Source organism: Ovis aries, chromosome 13 (assembly GCF_016772045.2).
Source record: "Ovis aries strain OAR_USU_Benz2616 breed Rambouillet chromosome 13, ARS-UI_Ramb_v3.0, whole genome shotgun sequence".
Taxonomy (NCBI): Eukaryota; Metazoa; Chordata; class Mammalia; order Artiodactyla; family Bovidae; genus Ovis; species Ovis aries.
This window is the reverse complement of record NC_056066.1, coordinates 15691480-15708335: the sequence shown is the minus strand read 5'-3', so window position 1 is coordinate 15708335 and position 16856 is coordinate 15691480. Positions and strand designations below refer to the sequence as shown.

Genomic DNA, 16856 nt, shown 5'->3' with positions numbered 1-16856 from the left:
TTCTTAATATCGTATCAAAAAGGAAAGTGAAGTCACTCCGTGTGTCTGACCCTTTGCGACACCATGGACTGTAGCATACAAGGCTCCTCCATCCGTGGGATTTTCCAGGCAAGGGTTCCAGAGTGGGATGCCATTTCCTTCTCCAGGGGATCCTCCCCACCCGGGGATCGAACCCGGGTCTCCCTCCTTGCAGGCAGATGCTTTACCGTCTGAGCCACCAGGGAAGCCGTGCTGTCAAGGGAGAAAGATTTATGATTACATCCTAACAAGGGTTAGCTTTGCAGTTATAAGTAATACAGGGCGATGTGTTAAGCTTTACTCAACTGAAAAGAACCAAATACAGAATTGTGTATGTAGTATTTGTAAAAGTACACTTTAAAAATATATACAAAAAAAAAATAAATAAAAAAAAATATATATATACAGAAAGTTCCTGGAAAGGAGACATGCCGCAGATGATTGGGTAGATGTAGTGGCATTGTACTATTGGGATAATTTTTTCTTTTTACTTAGGTGTTTCCAATTTTTTTAAACAACGAAGTCATATTACTTTATAATGAAGAAAAGGCCCATTATTAGAGAAAGTATAGGAGTAACTTTGGTAACTTTTATTTGGTGGTGTGTATAAATCATTTATGTGCAGTCAGAATACATTCAGCAGGTGTGATGTGTTTAATTTACCCAAAATGGGGTGCTTTCTTCCTCTGACTTATTTATGTGGTGATGGAGGAGGGAACTGAAGACAGATTAATAAGTTTCTGTGGCAACAACTTTATACATATTATTTGCTTTTGAGGTAACTTCTTACAGAAAAAGGAAAATATGAACAGAATCATGATGTTCCAAACATTGATTGGTAATTTTTTACATTTAGATGATGTCAGGGTTTTTTTTTTTTAATAGTAAATTTTTGTAAGTAAATTATTTTTATTTTCTTCTAGAAAATTTTAAATACTGGCCTTTAGAAAATATGATTTCTCTGTTTTCTTCCCAGGACATGTATTCCTCTGAGAAACACTGGACAGCAGATTTGGGTGTAGCGCCTGATCGGGACCACATACAGAGACATCTCCAGTCATGGGTAAGTGTCCTAGGTAAATTGGAATTATGTCATTTCATCAGTGATTGAATATTGTGGTGTGGCCCAATACCATGCCTTTGTCTATTTAAAAGAAGGTGATACTGTTTGGTGTTTGATTTATCCTAAGAAGTTAGATGTGAGGATCTCTTTGTCATTGGCTTCTTGGCTGGCTTAGTTTACCATCTAAACTTTTCTATTGACTATTCATTGGAAAGTGGCTCTTTAGAAATATGAAGCGGGAAGATGGCAATTGACCATAATTAGCAGAGATTTATTATGTGACATTTAATCATTGGGTAACATGAGTTAATGTTATTTAATCAAAGATATATCAGTGTCTTTGGATCAAGGAACCAAGTCTGTCTTATAGACTTATCTTTTGAAATAGATTTTGTCTTCTCAGTTGTAAGGGGGTAGTGTATATAATATTTTCTGTCATGTCGTTCTACTTCTGTTCATGAACAAGAAAACTAGACTTTATTGTTTTAACTGTTTACTTCTAGAGAGTGAGGAAAGAATTAAGATTTTATCTTGATCGGGATCCTATGACAGTTATGGTGTACTTTTAGAGTACAGCCTTTTTGGTAAGGGAAACTGGGATGAAGTGAATATTTTCTTATTAGAATATAATAGCACAGAGTTGAAAACTTTTCACGTACTGATTGTATATACCTTGATAGGAATGCAGTAGCTTTTCTTGATTTGAATGATCAGGCAGAAGTTGATAAGCGAAAATGAAGCTGCTGTTATTGTGAGATCTTTGAGTCCTTTCTACTAACAGCAATACCGCAAGCTGTGGTCTTGGGTTTGGGAGACTTTTCAGTGGGTTACTTTTTCGGCGGTGTGCTTTGAATAAGTGAGGATAGTTGCCAGATGAGTTCACATACAGATTAAGAAAGACGCAGCTCTTGTTATTTCAGCTCCATTCATGTGAAATTGGGTGAGAATGTTTCTCTCTTGTAGAGTGCCAACTCTAGTAAAGATGGTAGGTGGTATGAGCTCATGAACACTAACAGCATTTTAATTTAAGAAATGCTTACTTTTTTTGAAATTTAAATTTTGTTCTACTTTGTAGTCTTAGTGGTCTAGTAGTGTCACTTACAGGTGGCAAGTTCTTTGAGGACAAACAAATACCCAGGTGTCTTTCATGTTTGAATCTTGGAGTCTGACACGGCTGTCCCACGAAACTCAGAGCCCTGTGAGCCTGAAGGTAGAGGGAGGGGTGGCTTATTAGGCATCTGATGATGAGTACTGGAACCACAGACAAATTTTTATCTATAAATTGCAATGGTTATACTTCATCTGCAAGATTTTTAATCGGGTCTTTTTTATATCCACTGGTTCATTTCTCATTCCCAGTTTGTTATTTATCTCTTTGAGCGTCTTTAACATGTTTATTTTAAAGTCTTTTTCAGGTCATTCGATGATTTGTTTTGTCTGCAGTGAATTTATGTTCTGGTTGTTGATATTATTGGTGTCGACATCATGTTCTGTAATTTTGCAGGCACGGGAGTTTTCTTGTGATGGGAGTTTTCTTTTTCCTGTCTCTTTCTCTCTCTGATTTCCCCTGCTGGTCTGGCAGTTTTGCCCTTATCTCTGCCTGGCTTCAGAGTTCCCAGATCAGAACTAGGTCTTGTGTTAGTGGACCAGGCCCTGGCCCCGGTGATGCTGGCATGTCACAGATTTGGTCACTGGGTCATCTGGCATGAGGTCAGCCGTTTCCTACCCTGTGGCCTCAGTGCAGTTAGCAGAAATCTTTTTTGTTCTAGTTCCCTAGACAAGGCAGAGTGCCACCCCAGTGCCTGATTTTCAGCAAAGTGCCTGCTGCCGACCCTAGTTCACGTGGAGCCCTTGCTACCTGATCCGATCAACTCATAGTTAATCCCTGAGAGCCCACTGCCTGCCTGCTGCCTTTTCCTGTCTGGGGCCCAGAGCCCAGCAGACCTTCTGGCCTCGCCTACGCTTACACTTTGTGTTCCTGTGAGATTTCTGATCCATGGAGATGTTTAACTTGTTAGGGGCATAGGTAATGTCCTTTTTTGGTCATTTGTCTTTATATTTTATTGGTGATTTCTCAGTGTTTGTTGGGAAAACAGGGAGCTGCAAAGCACGAACAATGCCATTGGGGGTTTAACCACTGGGATTATAATGAAGTCTCATATCCTTGTACATCACATTTAAACTAAAAAAAATCAGTTTCTGTTTAGTTCCCTGGATCCTAGAGCTCCTCTCCACCATCCATGCACACCTTCACTTGCTGGGGGAGCCCCAGGATGCTGCTTCTCCAGAGCATGCTGCCTGCCTCACTCTTGCAGCTGACATCCTCCAGGAAAATCACTGGCCTGTTCGCTCCAGTCTTCATCTAATCTGTAAAATCCTTCAGGGTAAAGACTTATTCCTAAGGCTAAGCATAGTTCCCGGCGCTCAGTAGATGCTCAATAAATAGTGCATGGATTTGAGTGTTCCTTTGTGACGCCCTAACTGTGTGATAACTGTTCCATGTGTTATTGTTCTTAGGTGAAGTTTGAGCTGCTCCCATGAAGAGTGTGTGTGTGTTAATAGGCTAAAGCATTCCAAGTAGGGGAAGCACTGTGAGAAAAACGTGAAGGTTTGCCCACAGGAGGGTGTTACTGCGTGGTTGAACATCCTGGAGTATAGAGCTGGCGAGGAGCTTGTGAGACGTAAAGCTGGTGTAGATGGAATCAGGGTCCATGGTGTACACATTTCTGGAGGTTTGGACTTAGGTTATAGTGCCCAGCTTAGGAACTGTTGAGGGACGTCAGTGAGGGGGACTACTTAAGATTCCATTCTGGAAAAATTGCTCTGAGAAAGAGACATTTTTGTTAGATACAAATTGAAAAGATGGGTCACAGGCAGTGTTTGCCCTTCCTAGTTTTGTTCTTAGTTTCCAGCTCTTTCCTTGCTGTCTTGGAAATCACGCTTTGAGTCTCTCTCCCTTGTCAACTCGGTTTTCTCTGGCAGTGGGAGTTATTCTCGAGTGGATGACTGGAACCATGGGTTAGGGATGGTGCCATGGCCTTTGCTGTGATGCAGTTCCCAGGGGCTCGTCAGTTTCATAAAGGTGGGAGGGAACTGAGTAAGTCAGAGTTCCTGTTTTTGAAAAACATATTGGAGAAGACATGGTAAAATATGGCACAGTTAAGAAATAGGAAGATACGTCATTAAAATCTAGGTAGGATTTCCAAACCTAGATTTGGGTGAGATTGTTGGGTGACTAGAAATTTTGTCAGTGTTTCTCCAGAGATTACAAGGAAGATTGGGTACTCGTGTGTGCCTCCGTGGTGTTGCCTAGCCCTTTGCGTGTCATGAACCGGGTGGGGCCTGGCAGTGGCTGTACGGCATGTGGGATAAACTGGTGCAGACGTTGGGGTCTTGGAGGCAGCCAGCTCTGACACCTCAGGCCGGGCCCAGAGGTCAGGTTCTCCGTACATCCTGACACATGAATTGGGATGCCCCAACTGTAAGACCTAGAGAATTTGTTTAATGCTTTAAGATTTTTTTTTTTTTTGCTTTAAGATGTTTTTCGGCTTTTAGTCTAGATTTTTATATATCCTGTCAAGTTCTGAGGCTGAATATGTATCTTGTGAAATACGTTGTGCTGCTGTGATGTGCATTTCATTGTGAATTGTTAGCTTTGTTACAGTCGACAAAAAGCCTTTTGATTTTTCAGTACTTAAATTGGTCTTAATTTTCTATATTTGCCATATTTAGCAATGTTTAGCATTTACCACATTTATTAAACGTTTTATTTTATCAGATGATGTCAAAGATGAAATAAAGCTGTTAAAGTCTGGCTGTAATTTAAAATGGATTTTTTAGATCTTTGATGGAGATTGTAACAGAGTAGTTTGTGTAAAGAGCAGTGCTTAATAATTTCTAGATGATTATTTTGATTAAATGTTTTTAAAAAAGCCAAAAAAGCAACAAAAACCAAAAGTGATAATTTAGGGTACTACTTATTTTTCTTTTCCCAAGTTTTAAGTTAAAAAGGTAGCATATTGAAAAGCAGAGACATTATTTTACCGACTACGGTCTGTCTAGTCAAGGCTATGGTTTTTCCAGTAGTCGTGTATGGATGTAAGAGTTGGACTGTGAAGAAGGCTGAGCGCCGAAGCATTGATGCTTTTGAACTGTGGTGTTGGAGAAGACTCTTGAGAGTCCCTTCAACTGCAAGGAGATCCAACCAGTCCATTCTAAAGGAGATCAGTCCTGGGTGTTCTTTGGAAGGAATGATGCTAAAGCTGAAACTCCAGTACTTTGGCCACCTTATGCGAAGAGTTGACTTATTGGAAAAGACTCTGATGCTGGGAGGGATTAGGGGCAGGAGGAGAAGGGGACAACAGAGAATGAGATGGCTGGATGGCATCACTGAGTCGATGGATGTGAGTCTGAGTGAACTCTGGGAGTTGGTGATGGACAGGGAGGCCTGGCGTGCTGCAATTCATGGGGTCACAAAGAGTCGGACACGACTGAGTGGCTGAACTGAACTGAAGTTAAAAAGATAAAGTTTATCCATTCTATTTTAAATTATTAAATATTTACTTCTGTATTTATTTCACTTTATTTGGAAAAGTTTTGCTCTGTAAGTAATTATATGACATGTTGCCTAAGAGTCTTTTTGGCTGTTGACTGGGCAATTCAGGAATGAATCTATTGTGTTGGGAGTGTTTGATTTTGCCCTTTGGCCTAAATGGTGGAGTGAGTTTTTTGAGTCACTTCTGAATATGAAATATTTCTCTTTTATCTGAAGAAAAAGTAATGGTGGTGAATAATTCGGGATGTAGTGTATTTGTGTCTTTCTAGTAAGAGGAACAAATATCATTCATTGGAGCGTAGACTGAGAGACGATGCCGAGGCGAAGAACACTTAGTTTAACATTCATTAGAGCAGAGGATGCTATAACTGTTGAGTAGGTTACTAAACCCCTGAGTGGTAGCGTAAAGATTCTTCTGAGTTTTATTAAATAGAAAAATCATGCAGCAAGTAAGATAAGGCTTTTCTTAAGTATTGTCTTCTCTCTACAACAATAGTCTGTCTGGATATATGTCCTATCTTATGGAATAGCTGTGTACCACAGAAGATAAAGAAAAGAAAATTTAAGTTTAACTACATTTTAAATACTGACATATCTGCATTTAACAAAATCTTGAGAGAAATCTCTTTGAAAAGGATGCTAATTTCAGAAAATAGGATTTGATTTTTGCAGTTTCTTGAATCCACTTTATTAGAACTGATGTACTGGTTTGAAAATTTCATAAACTTATCTAAAATGAATTTCTATATGAAAATATTATAGGTGTGACTTTTAGTATTTTTCATTTATCAAAAGATAAGTCAAATAGACATTTTCTGTTAAAGGAATTGGAGCCTGTGACTGTATATGATGGATGTCATTGTATAGTTGTCCTCTCATTTCTCAGATGTGTGAAATTTGTATTAAAATTTCTCTAGCCTCTGTCTTCCTCCCTCAAAACTGATCTAAAGTGGTATTTTGGCGTTAACCTTTTTTTCCCCTTTTTTTGGAGATAGAAAAGTGATTATGAAATAATTCTTTCTAGCCTCTCTTTAAAACCTTGGGCTGAGAGGGTCAGGAACAGAGTGAAAAGATCTCCCCAGGTTCCCTTACCTGCTTCCCCGATTCCCGTTTTAAGCGCTGAGCCATAGTTAGTTTTTTAAAACAGGAAATGTTGCGTATGTTTCTGTCACGATTGTGGTCCAGAAGTTAGGAAGCCAAATGGGGTTGGATACTTTTCCTTTTTCTGTTTAATTAAGCTAGTTAACTTATGGCTGCGCTTGTTCTTTGTTTTTGCGCAGGGTTCTCTAGTGGGCGCTGCTCTTTGCTGCATTGTGCAGGCGTCCCGTGGTGGTGGCTTCTCTCATGGAGCACAGGCTCCAGGCCGTGGACCTCAGGGGTTGTGGTTCCCAGACTCCAGAGCACAGGCTCAGTAGCTGTGGCGCACAGGCTTAGTTGCTCTGTGACTTGTGGGATCTTCCTAGACCAGGGATCAAACGTGTGTCTCCTGCGTTGGCAGGCGCATTCTTTACCTCTGAGCCACCAGGGAAGCCTGTGAACACTTCTTATATGAGTTGTCTCTTACTCAGGTTGAAAGATGGTGGTCATTGTATAGGCAGATGGTAGTAGAGTGCTGTTTTACCCCCTGAGTTCAGAAGCTGACTTCTGCTGGCATTACCCAGGTACCTCTGGAGCTACAACAGTTTTCTTTGCGCTTACACATTTGCAGCGGTCAGGTGATGAGCTTTAAACGAGGGAATGCAGAAACATTACAGGTAAACACTAGTGTGCACTCGTATACATCTTATGTTAAATTGTGGGGCATTTGGGATCGCAGTGCCTTTTAAAAAGTGCCATTGCCTCTTTTGGATTCTAGAAGAACGGGGTAGAATGGAGTTTATTGGATGCGTGGTGAAAAGCTTTTAACCCTGTGAAGTACTGTGTTTGATCTCACTGGTTAACCTTGTTACGTTCTAGTACATGCAAGGTAAACAAAATATGTTTGCTTGACTATAACTTTAAAAAATTCGAAAAGCAAAAGTGTATTAAGTTTTTTGTAAATAGTTGATCTTTTCTATTTTCCCTTCATGACTTTCTGCTATTTCCTTATGTGATATGTAGATAAAGCTCAAGTGGGAAGTGTTACGTATCAGGAAAGGAGGAACTAGGTATTATCAGTGTTGGAAGAACTCTGCAGACTTGTTTGTGACAATTATGGCACAACAAAATATGAATTTCCAACTTGCTAGAATTTATTGAGCTGCAGTCATTCTCATGGACAGTAATGACCTCTAGGTTTTTAGAGCTGTCCTTCTTAAGTTATTTTTTTCCTGTCTAACTGTGTATCTGTTCTCAGCAGGTGAAATTCTATCCCTCCTTCCCACCTGGTCCAACTTTATTTTTCCCATGGGATCAATTCTGTATTTTATTTTTAAGTATCTGAATGTGTGTTATTAAAACAATACATGTTACTGATTTTGGAACCATCTGAGAATAGGTTGCATATGTCATGCTCCACTTTGTATTTCAGTAAGTTGTCCTGAAGAGGAGGGCTCTCTTAACGTGACCACAGTAAAGCTAACCTAATGGATTGTGTTTATCTGGTCAGCAGACCGCGCCTCATTGCTTACAGTCTCCCCAGTCACTGTGGCACTCCTGTCCCTCCAGTGCAGGGTCCAGCTGAGTGCCGTTCACACCTTGCATTTAGTTTCTGGTGTCTTCAGTCTCCTCTAATCTGGAAGATTCCTCAGACGTTCTTTATCTCACATGATGTTGTGTTCTACAAGAATGTAGGTCAGTTCTCTCACAGAGTGTCCCTCAGGTTAGGACTGTCTGAGGGTCCTCTGCTGGGATCCACCCTGGCCTGTATGACAGGTTTGGGGGCATTCCTTCAGGAGTTCTTCTGGAAGGGACGGGGGACTGTGAGGTGACCGCTCCATTTCCTTCCCATTTGGTTCTTTCACAGAAAATTTTCCCATTTCTGCTTTAATTGAAATAGAGTTCAAATCTCTTCCATAAGAACAGGATTTATTGTTCTGCTTTGCAAGTTTCTGTTTTGCTTAATTATGAAGGTTTTGAAAAATGGCAATAAAATATTTTCTAGAATGTGAGATGACCTTGAAAGGAGATAACATTTGGCTTTTATCAAGAGAAATTCCTTTCTGTATGGTTTCTGTTTTGAATTACACTGATAGAAATCTCAAGATGCTCTTGAACAGGTACTGTGAAGATAGAAGGTATAGCAGTGTTGAATTTAGTGTTGGTTTTTTTTTTTTTTTTAATAACAGTAAACCAGCTGCAGCTCTTCATCTATTAATTGAATTTGCTTCGCTAAAGATTAGCCCTTCCCATAACCTGGTGCTTCTTTGTCCTAATAAATTTTCTTTAGCTAAAATAGAATAAATGAACATATCAAGGCTCTAATTCCCATTCGGCTTTAGAGATTTATGGGTTATATTAGATTTAATGTGAAATGTCAGAATACTTACCATCTATAGTTGTAACTCTTTAAAGTTTAATAATTGAAAGGCATATTGGAAGCTGGAAAATTGATGGACTATTGCAAAAGTATAAGAGGTTCAAACTTGTTTTTAGACAACACTGAGACAGGTGATATAAATTAATTTCTTAAAATATTTTAAGAGTTGCGTTGAGTCTGATTTTAAAACAGATTTTAAGGAAGAGAGTCCATGATTTGGAATAAATATTAATAATGCTTTTGTTTAGTACTAACAAGGATTTAGTGAGCACCTCCCCATGCGCCACTGCTGTGTTGGTCTTGGGGATTTATTAATAGACAAGGACAAGACCAGCATCTCATGGAGCCCTTAACTAGTGGGGAAGAAGGACACCCCAGTGCTGGGAGTGCAGACAGAAAATGTAGGTGTCTGCAGGAGCCAGGAGCCTCTCCCTGGGGGGCACAGGAAGCCCACCCTGGGGAAATCATCTTCCAGCTGAGGCTGGCTAAGTGGAGAGCAAGGGGGAGAGGGTTCTAAACAGAAGAAACGACAGGCGTAAAGATCTGTAGTTGAGAGACTAAGAAATGGAGGTGAATTCAGCATTGGTAGAAATAGGTGTTTGGAGAGGATTAAAGTTGGCAACTTTAGTTTAGATGAACACTCTCCATTTTGCCTCCATTTTGTACTTAATTTTACCTAATCTCATCTAAACTAATCTGTTTTCTTCATCTTCACTAATCACCTTTCATTGTTGTTGTTTTAAAGTATAACCTAACATTAAAATAAGTCCATTTGGAAAGGGGAGAAAGTCTTTGGTAACCCCATTCATTTGCTTTTTTGCATATGACCTTCTGGTATTGTCTCGCTATATATATTTTGATATAATTGGGTTCATAGTGTATATGTACTTTTATATTTGGATTTCTAACATTGATTTTAGACAGTTACCATATTTCCATAATAGTTTTTATAATTAGAATTCATAATTTTATTCCTTAAAGGTAACAATGCATAGTAACTTGTTTAACTATTCCTATTTTTTTGTTTTGTTTTTTTAAGATGGTTTATTTAAAAAAAGGTTTGCAAAATGAATATCATTGGTGATTTTGCCCTATTTCTTTAAAAAAAGCTTATAATTCCTTAGGCTAGATTTATAATACTGAAATATGTTTGCTTATATTTTCCTGTCTTTCTTAAAAAATGACATCAATTTATAGTGACCTTGGTAATCGATATACAGATTATCAGTTTCACCATGACTAGCTTAGTAGGCTCAAAACAACATAAAGTTGCTTTCAGTTGCATATTTGATTTTTAGACAGGATAACTTAAAAAAAAATTGTGGTAAAATATCCAACATGCAAAATGCCATCTTAACCACTTTTAAGAGTACAGTTCAGTTGTTGTTCAGTCATTCAGTCATGTCTGATTCTTTGCTACCCCCATGGACTGCAGCATGTCAGGCTTCCTTGTCCTTCACCATCTCCCAGAGCTTGCTCAAACCACGGCCATTGAATCGGTGGTGGCATCCAACCGTCTTGTCCTCTTTCATTCTCCTTGTCCTTCTCTTGTGTTCAATCTTTCCCAGCATCAGGGTCTTTTCTAATGAGTTGACTCTTTGAATCAGGTGGCCAAAGTATTGGAGCTTCAGCTTTAGCATCAGTCCTTCCAGTGAACACCCAGGACTGATTTCCTTTAGGATGGACTGGTTGGATCTCCTTGCAGTCCAAGGGACTCTCAAGAGACTTCTCTAACCCCACAGTTCAAAAGCATCGGTTCTTTGATGCCCAGCCTCCTGTATGATTCAATTCTCACATTCATACATGACTGTTGGAAAAAACATGGCCTTCACTATATGAACATTTGTTGGCAAAGTAATGTCTCTTCTTTTTAATATGCTTTCTAGGTTGGTCATTGGAGAAGTCAATGGCAACCCATTCTAGTACTCTTGCCTGGAAATTCCCTTGGATGGAGGAGCCTGGTCGGCTGCAGTCCATGGGGTTGCTAAGAGTCGGATGTGATTGAGGACTTCACTTTCACTTTTCCTTTCATGCATTGGAGAAGGAAATGGCAACTCACTCCAGTGTTCTTGCCTGGAGAATCCCAGGGACAGGGGAGCCCGATGGGCTGCCGCTTGTGGGGTTGCACAGAGTTGGCCATGACTGAAGCGACTTAGCAGCAGCAGCAGCAGGTTGGTCATAGCTCTTCTTCCAGGGAGCAAGCATCTTTTAAGTTCATGGCTGTAGTCACCATCTGCAGTGATTTTGGAGCCCAAGAAAATAAAGTCTCTCACTGTTTCCGTTGTTTCTCCATCTATTTGCCATGAAGTGATGGGACTGGATGCCATGATCTTAGTTTTCTGAATGCTGAGCTTTAAGCCAACTTTTTCACTCTCCCCTTTCACCTTCATCAAGAGGCTCTTTAGTTCTTCTTCGCTTTCTGCTATAAGGGTGGTATCATCTGCATATCTGAGGTTATTGATATTTCCTCAGTATCTGGCAATCTTGATTCCAGCTTGTGCTTCATCCAGCCCTGCATTTTGCATGATATACTCTGCATATAAATTAAATAAGCAGGATGACAGTACACAGCCTTGACATAGTCCTTTCCCAGTTTTGAACCATTGTTCCATGTTCTACCTGCATACAGCTTTCTCAAGAGGCAGGTAAGTTGGTCTGGTATTCCCATCTCTTTAAGAATTTTCCAGTTTGTTGTAATCCACATAGCCAAAGGCTTTGACGTAGTCAGTAAAGCAGAAGTAGATGTTTTTCTGGAACTCTCTTGATTTTTCGACGATCCAATGGATGTTGGCAATTTGATCTCTGGTTTCTCTGCCTTTTCTAAATCCAGCTTGAGCATCTGGAATTTCTTGATTCAGGTACTGTTGAAGCCTAGCTTGGAGAATTTTGAGCATTACTTTGCTAGCATAGTGTTAAGTATATTCACATTATAGTGCAACCAATCTCCAGAACTCTGTGTCTTGCAAAACTGAAACTCTGTATTCATTAAACAGCTTCATGTTCCCCTCCCCTGATCCCTTAGCAACCACCATTCTACTGTCTCTATGACTATGACTGCTCTGAGTACCTCTTGTATGAGGAAGTAAATAGTATTTGTCTTTTTGTGACTGGCTTATTTCAATTAGCATACTGTCCTCAAAGTTTATCCTTGCTGTAGCATGTATCAGACTTTCGTTACTTTTTAAGGCTGAATAATATTCCACTGTATGGCTTACATTTTGTTTATCTGTTCATCTGTTGATGGATACTTGGTTTGCTTCCACCTTTTGGTTTCTGTGAATAACAACACTGTTGTGAACCTAGGTCTACAAATATCCCTCTGAGATCCTGCTTCCTGTTGAGTACATACCCAGAAGTGGAATTGATGTATAACATGGCAATTCTGTGTTTAATTTTTTTAGAAATTGCCATACTGTTTTTCGTAGTGGCCACAGCATTTTTAATTGTACAGGAATTCCAGTTTCTCCGCATCCTTGCCAACACTTGTCATTTTCTGTTTTTTGGACAGCAGCCATCCTAATGCTGTTGAGGTGGTGTATCATGGTTAGGTATCTTTTTTCATGTGCTCACTATTTACACTTTCTGTTGTATCATATCCTTCTAAAATAGTCTTCCAGAATTCTTACTGAAAAATCACAGATTTTTAACCTTGGATAATGCTTTTGTGTCTCCAAAAATTTATTATGGAACAGTACAGTTTCTGTATTGGAGCTCTATTTGTTTCTTTTGGGACATGCATCATTTTGCGGTGATCAGAGGAGAGAGAACTCACAGTATACAGAAAAGGCAGAGGAAGAAGAAGGTTTCAGAAAGAGGACGGGCAGAGAATGATAGGATCAGTTTTGCTTAATGTACTGTTCTGTCAGGGACTCCTGGTGGCTAATGTGCTATGGCGATTGCAGATCTTACATTGAGGAAACTGGAAAGATCTTTTTGAATGTTGAAGGGACTGCTGTGTTTATATACACAAGCACTTTTGTGAACTCTCTAGAAATACCTGTGTCTTCTTATTTGTATATATCCACATATGAATATTTGATGCTAAATGTGATGAATTATGATTTATTCTAAATTGAGTTGTGATTTAAGGGATAAACATAGACGTAAATGATTTTTTATATTTGTTTTCTTAATGGTAATGAATTTTTAAAAACTACTAATGTTATTTTATAATTTTGTTAGTATCTGGAGTAGGTCAGATTGCCTGGATGTTGTGTTTTCTTTGAATTCTTGATTTTGAAAATAAAGTCATATTTAAGTTTCCTTATTATGACTAGCAAGCCTCTTTTCTTTCCATATCTGCATTCATCTATATGTAGCTTGGGGAAAGTCAGAAGAGAGGTCATTTCTGCATAGAAGGAAGCTTACTTTAAAAATTTGATATGTGGTAACTCAGAAGTTGGAATATGTTCAGTTATAATGTACTAGGTATGGCCTTTAATTCACACTTTTTCCACTTAAGGACACATGCTCAGTCATCTAGTAATTATTCACAGTAGTCAATTCAGTTGTCATTCAATAATTAATTGTATAATTACTTAAGGCCAGTTTCTCTTGGAAGAAAGGAAGGGTGGAAGGTCGATCACCCCTGTAATAACCAGCAGCTGATGTTGTTATCTCCTCGGTGCCTGCTAGGTGTTGTGCATACGTACTGAGTGCTTAATATTTTGTATGGATTAATAAGATTTTATTGCCTTTAATATGCACTTGTGGTATACAGACAGTATGTTAAGAATTTGTGAAGTTATGTTGGGACAGTATGTCTATATTTCCCTTGTTTGTAAAGCATATTTTGTGCATGTTTATGACAGTTTCCACTGAGCTACAGAGTTGAAAAGTTTCTTGGTTGCTTTTTATAAGTAAAATGGATTGCCCTTTGGTAAAATATTTTTTAAAACTAGTTTTGAAAGAATCGCTAGCTTGATTACATTAATACAGGTAATTCATTCATAAGCAGTTACTATATCTAATATTCTTGGATATTATGTGAAAGAAGGATAATGTTATCATCCATAAACACATGTTCTGTGGTTCCTTCCACATCGTACAGTATCAGGACATTTACCTTTATACCTATGAAGAAAATCTGTCAAGATAGGAGCTTTTGGCAATGTTAACTTTTAAATGCTCATTATGAATTGTTAGGGACACTGGACAGAAAATAGTATAGTTTTAGGTATAGAAAGAATGTGCAACTTTTATTTTTTGTAAACAATATATATTGTATTTTATATTGATGAGTTTGTAGAGATTGGTTTTCAAAATTCTAGAGCAAAGTGATTATATCTCATCCTTAAGGTAGAATGACAAGAAAGTGAAGTATATTAACTGGTTTATTAATCCAAGAGGAGACCAGTCAGAGGTGGGTTTATAGCTTAATATTCAGTAGTGTTTTTCTATCTGCAGGCTGGCTGACATCTTGAATAATTACAGATTATTTTTGTCATGAGAAGGGTAGCCTCTCACATTTTTTCTTCTCATTTATCTACATGTTCTGAAAAAAGAATGACAGTAGTTTAATTCTGAAATATATTTCCAGGAAAACCAAATAAGTTTTCTGAAAATTGGGTAGAAAAAGAATCTGAATCTTTGCCAAGAATGAAAAGATGCTGGGCTGTTATTTATTTGATAAAAAAATTTTGTGGACAGAGCACAGAGCAAATAGCCTTGTCTGTGTTTATTTTATGAAAAGGATTTTGATGAAATAGTCAGAAATGTGAAAATACAAATTAGTTCCAAAAGAGTATGCATACTGTTACCTAATTTTTGTTAAATCAGCAAGCAGAAAGTACATGAAAAGTCTAAAAGGTTGTTAGCAGTGCTTATCTCTATATAGTGGGCCTGAGAAAGATTTTTATTTTCTTTTGACTTATTTTTGGATAATTTTTTTCTACAATGAGCATGTATTCTTTTTGAAATAAAAACTATTAAAGATGTAAATTGAAAAAAAGCAGAGACTTTGTTAAATTAGTGTTTGTGGTTCTTTAATATTCTAAGGAGTTGGTTTGAAGTATCTGTAACACTATTTGTTATGGACAGTAGTATAATTCTGCTTTAGAATATATGATTCTCTTGTATTTCTTTTCACTTAGGGCCACGAAAGATGCTTCAGTGAACTTGTTCATGGTTTTATTAAATGAACGTGAGAAAGAATATACAAATGAGATCAAATTCAATCTTATTCTTTCTCTCTTCCTGTTTCTTTTGTTGTTTTGTTGAACGAGATATGGTGGGAAAAGATTAGTTTCCTCTGCCAGACTGTTTTTTCTTTACATCATTTGTTACACAGTTCCTGTTCGTGATCCCCTTTCATCTGAAAGAAGTTGATTTTTGTCTTGTATTCTCCTTTGGAGAAAGGAAAATGGCACAGTTGAAATGTCCACATAGAAGCAGATGGAGAGTGCTGTCTCTCCAGCCTGCTGGGTTTCTCTCTCTCTCATCATCTTTCTCATTTGCTCATGGGTTTTGTCCCTTGGTTCTGCTCTGGTGATGCTGGATTTGGAAGTGATGGGAAGGAAAAGTAAATCAGCAGTGTTGAGGCTTGGCCAAAAGTTAGTGGCTTTAGAGGTTTTGGCCTACAGAAATTCAAATGTAGGATCCAAGATTGAAGTAAGAGTTTTTCTGTTAAAAAAAGAAGTAGCTTACAAGTGTTTGTAGGCAGCTTACAGTAGCTTACAGTGTTTGTCTTAATTTGAAATTCTCTAATGACCAGATGTTGAGCCTCTTTTCCTATAGTTACTTGTTTTCTATATATATATATATCTTTTGGTGAGATGATGCAGATTATTAAAATTGCAAAGGCAATTATAATATTCCTTGTCCTCCAGGCCACGTGGGTCTTTCATGTATGTAGGCAGTTCAGATTTTTGTGTTAAGCAGTCTCTCTGCTGTTAAACTCTGTACTCTTTGGATTTATCTTTGCATTAAAGTCTGAAGAGTGGGATGCAGATTAAATATATATTAAACATAGATTAATTCCTTTGTAATTTTTTATAAAGAGTTTTTTTTTTTTTTCCAGAAAAGTTTTAGGTTTACAGAAAATTTGAGTGGAAAGTACCAAGAGTTCCATTATACTGCTGTTGCTAACATCTTACACCAGTGTGGTACATTTACTGCAATTGATGAGCCAATATTGAAGCAATATTGTTAACTAAAGTCCATAGTTTACTTTAGGGTTCCCTCTTTGAGTCATTTGCTCTGTGAGTCTTGACAAATGTATAATGACATGTTTCTGTCATGACGGTAACATACAGAGTAGTTGCACTGCCCTAAAAACCCACATATTGATTCTTTCTTCCTTCTTCCCAAATTCTTGGCAACTGCTGATCATTTTATTGTCTCTATAGTTTTTTTTGCCTTTTCCAGAATGTCAAATGGTTGGAATCATGTACTGTGTAGCTTATTTCAGATTGACTTCTTTGACTTAACAATATGCGTTGAAGATTCCTCTATGTCTTGTTGTGCTTGATAGCTCATTTCCTTTTATTGCTGAATAATATTCCATTGCCTGGATGTATCACAGTTTGTTTATTCAGAATTCACCTACTGAAGAATGTTTTGGTTGCTTCCAGGTGTTTGTCAATTATAAATATAAAGGTTTTTATGTGAATGTAAGTATTGCACTCATTTGGGTAAATACTAAGGAGCACAATTGGTAGATCATATTAGCATAGTATATTAGCATATTTAGTCTTGTGAGAAGCTGCCAGATTGTCTTCCAGAGTGACTGTGCTATTTTGCATTCCCATCAGCAGTCTATGAGA

The 16856-nt window shown here is 38.1% G+C and overlaps 1 protein-coding gene across 4 annotated transcripts in view; it reads left to right on the top strand.

Annotated features, from left to right (window-relative positions):
- Positions 1-16856, top strand: part of USP6NL (USP6 N-terminal like) — a 144096-nt gene that overhangs the window by 16823 nt on the left and 110417 nt on the right. For 2 of the 4 annotated variants that reach the window (XM_027976528.3, XM_027976529.3), the window contains exon 2: positions 995-1081. In XM_027976528.3, the coding sequence (XP_027832329.1) occupies positions 1078-1081 (4 nt within the window). In that variant the 5' untranslated portion in view covers positions 995-1077. Of the gene's footprint in view, positions 1-994 lie in introns of all 4 variants that reach the window. The other 2 variants (XM_060396851.1, XM_060396852.1) reach the window with 1 other exon arrangement.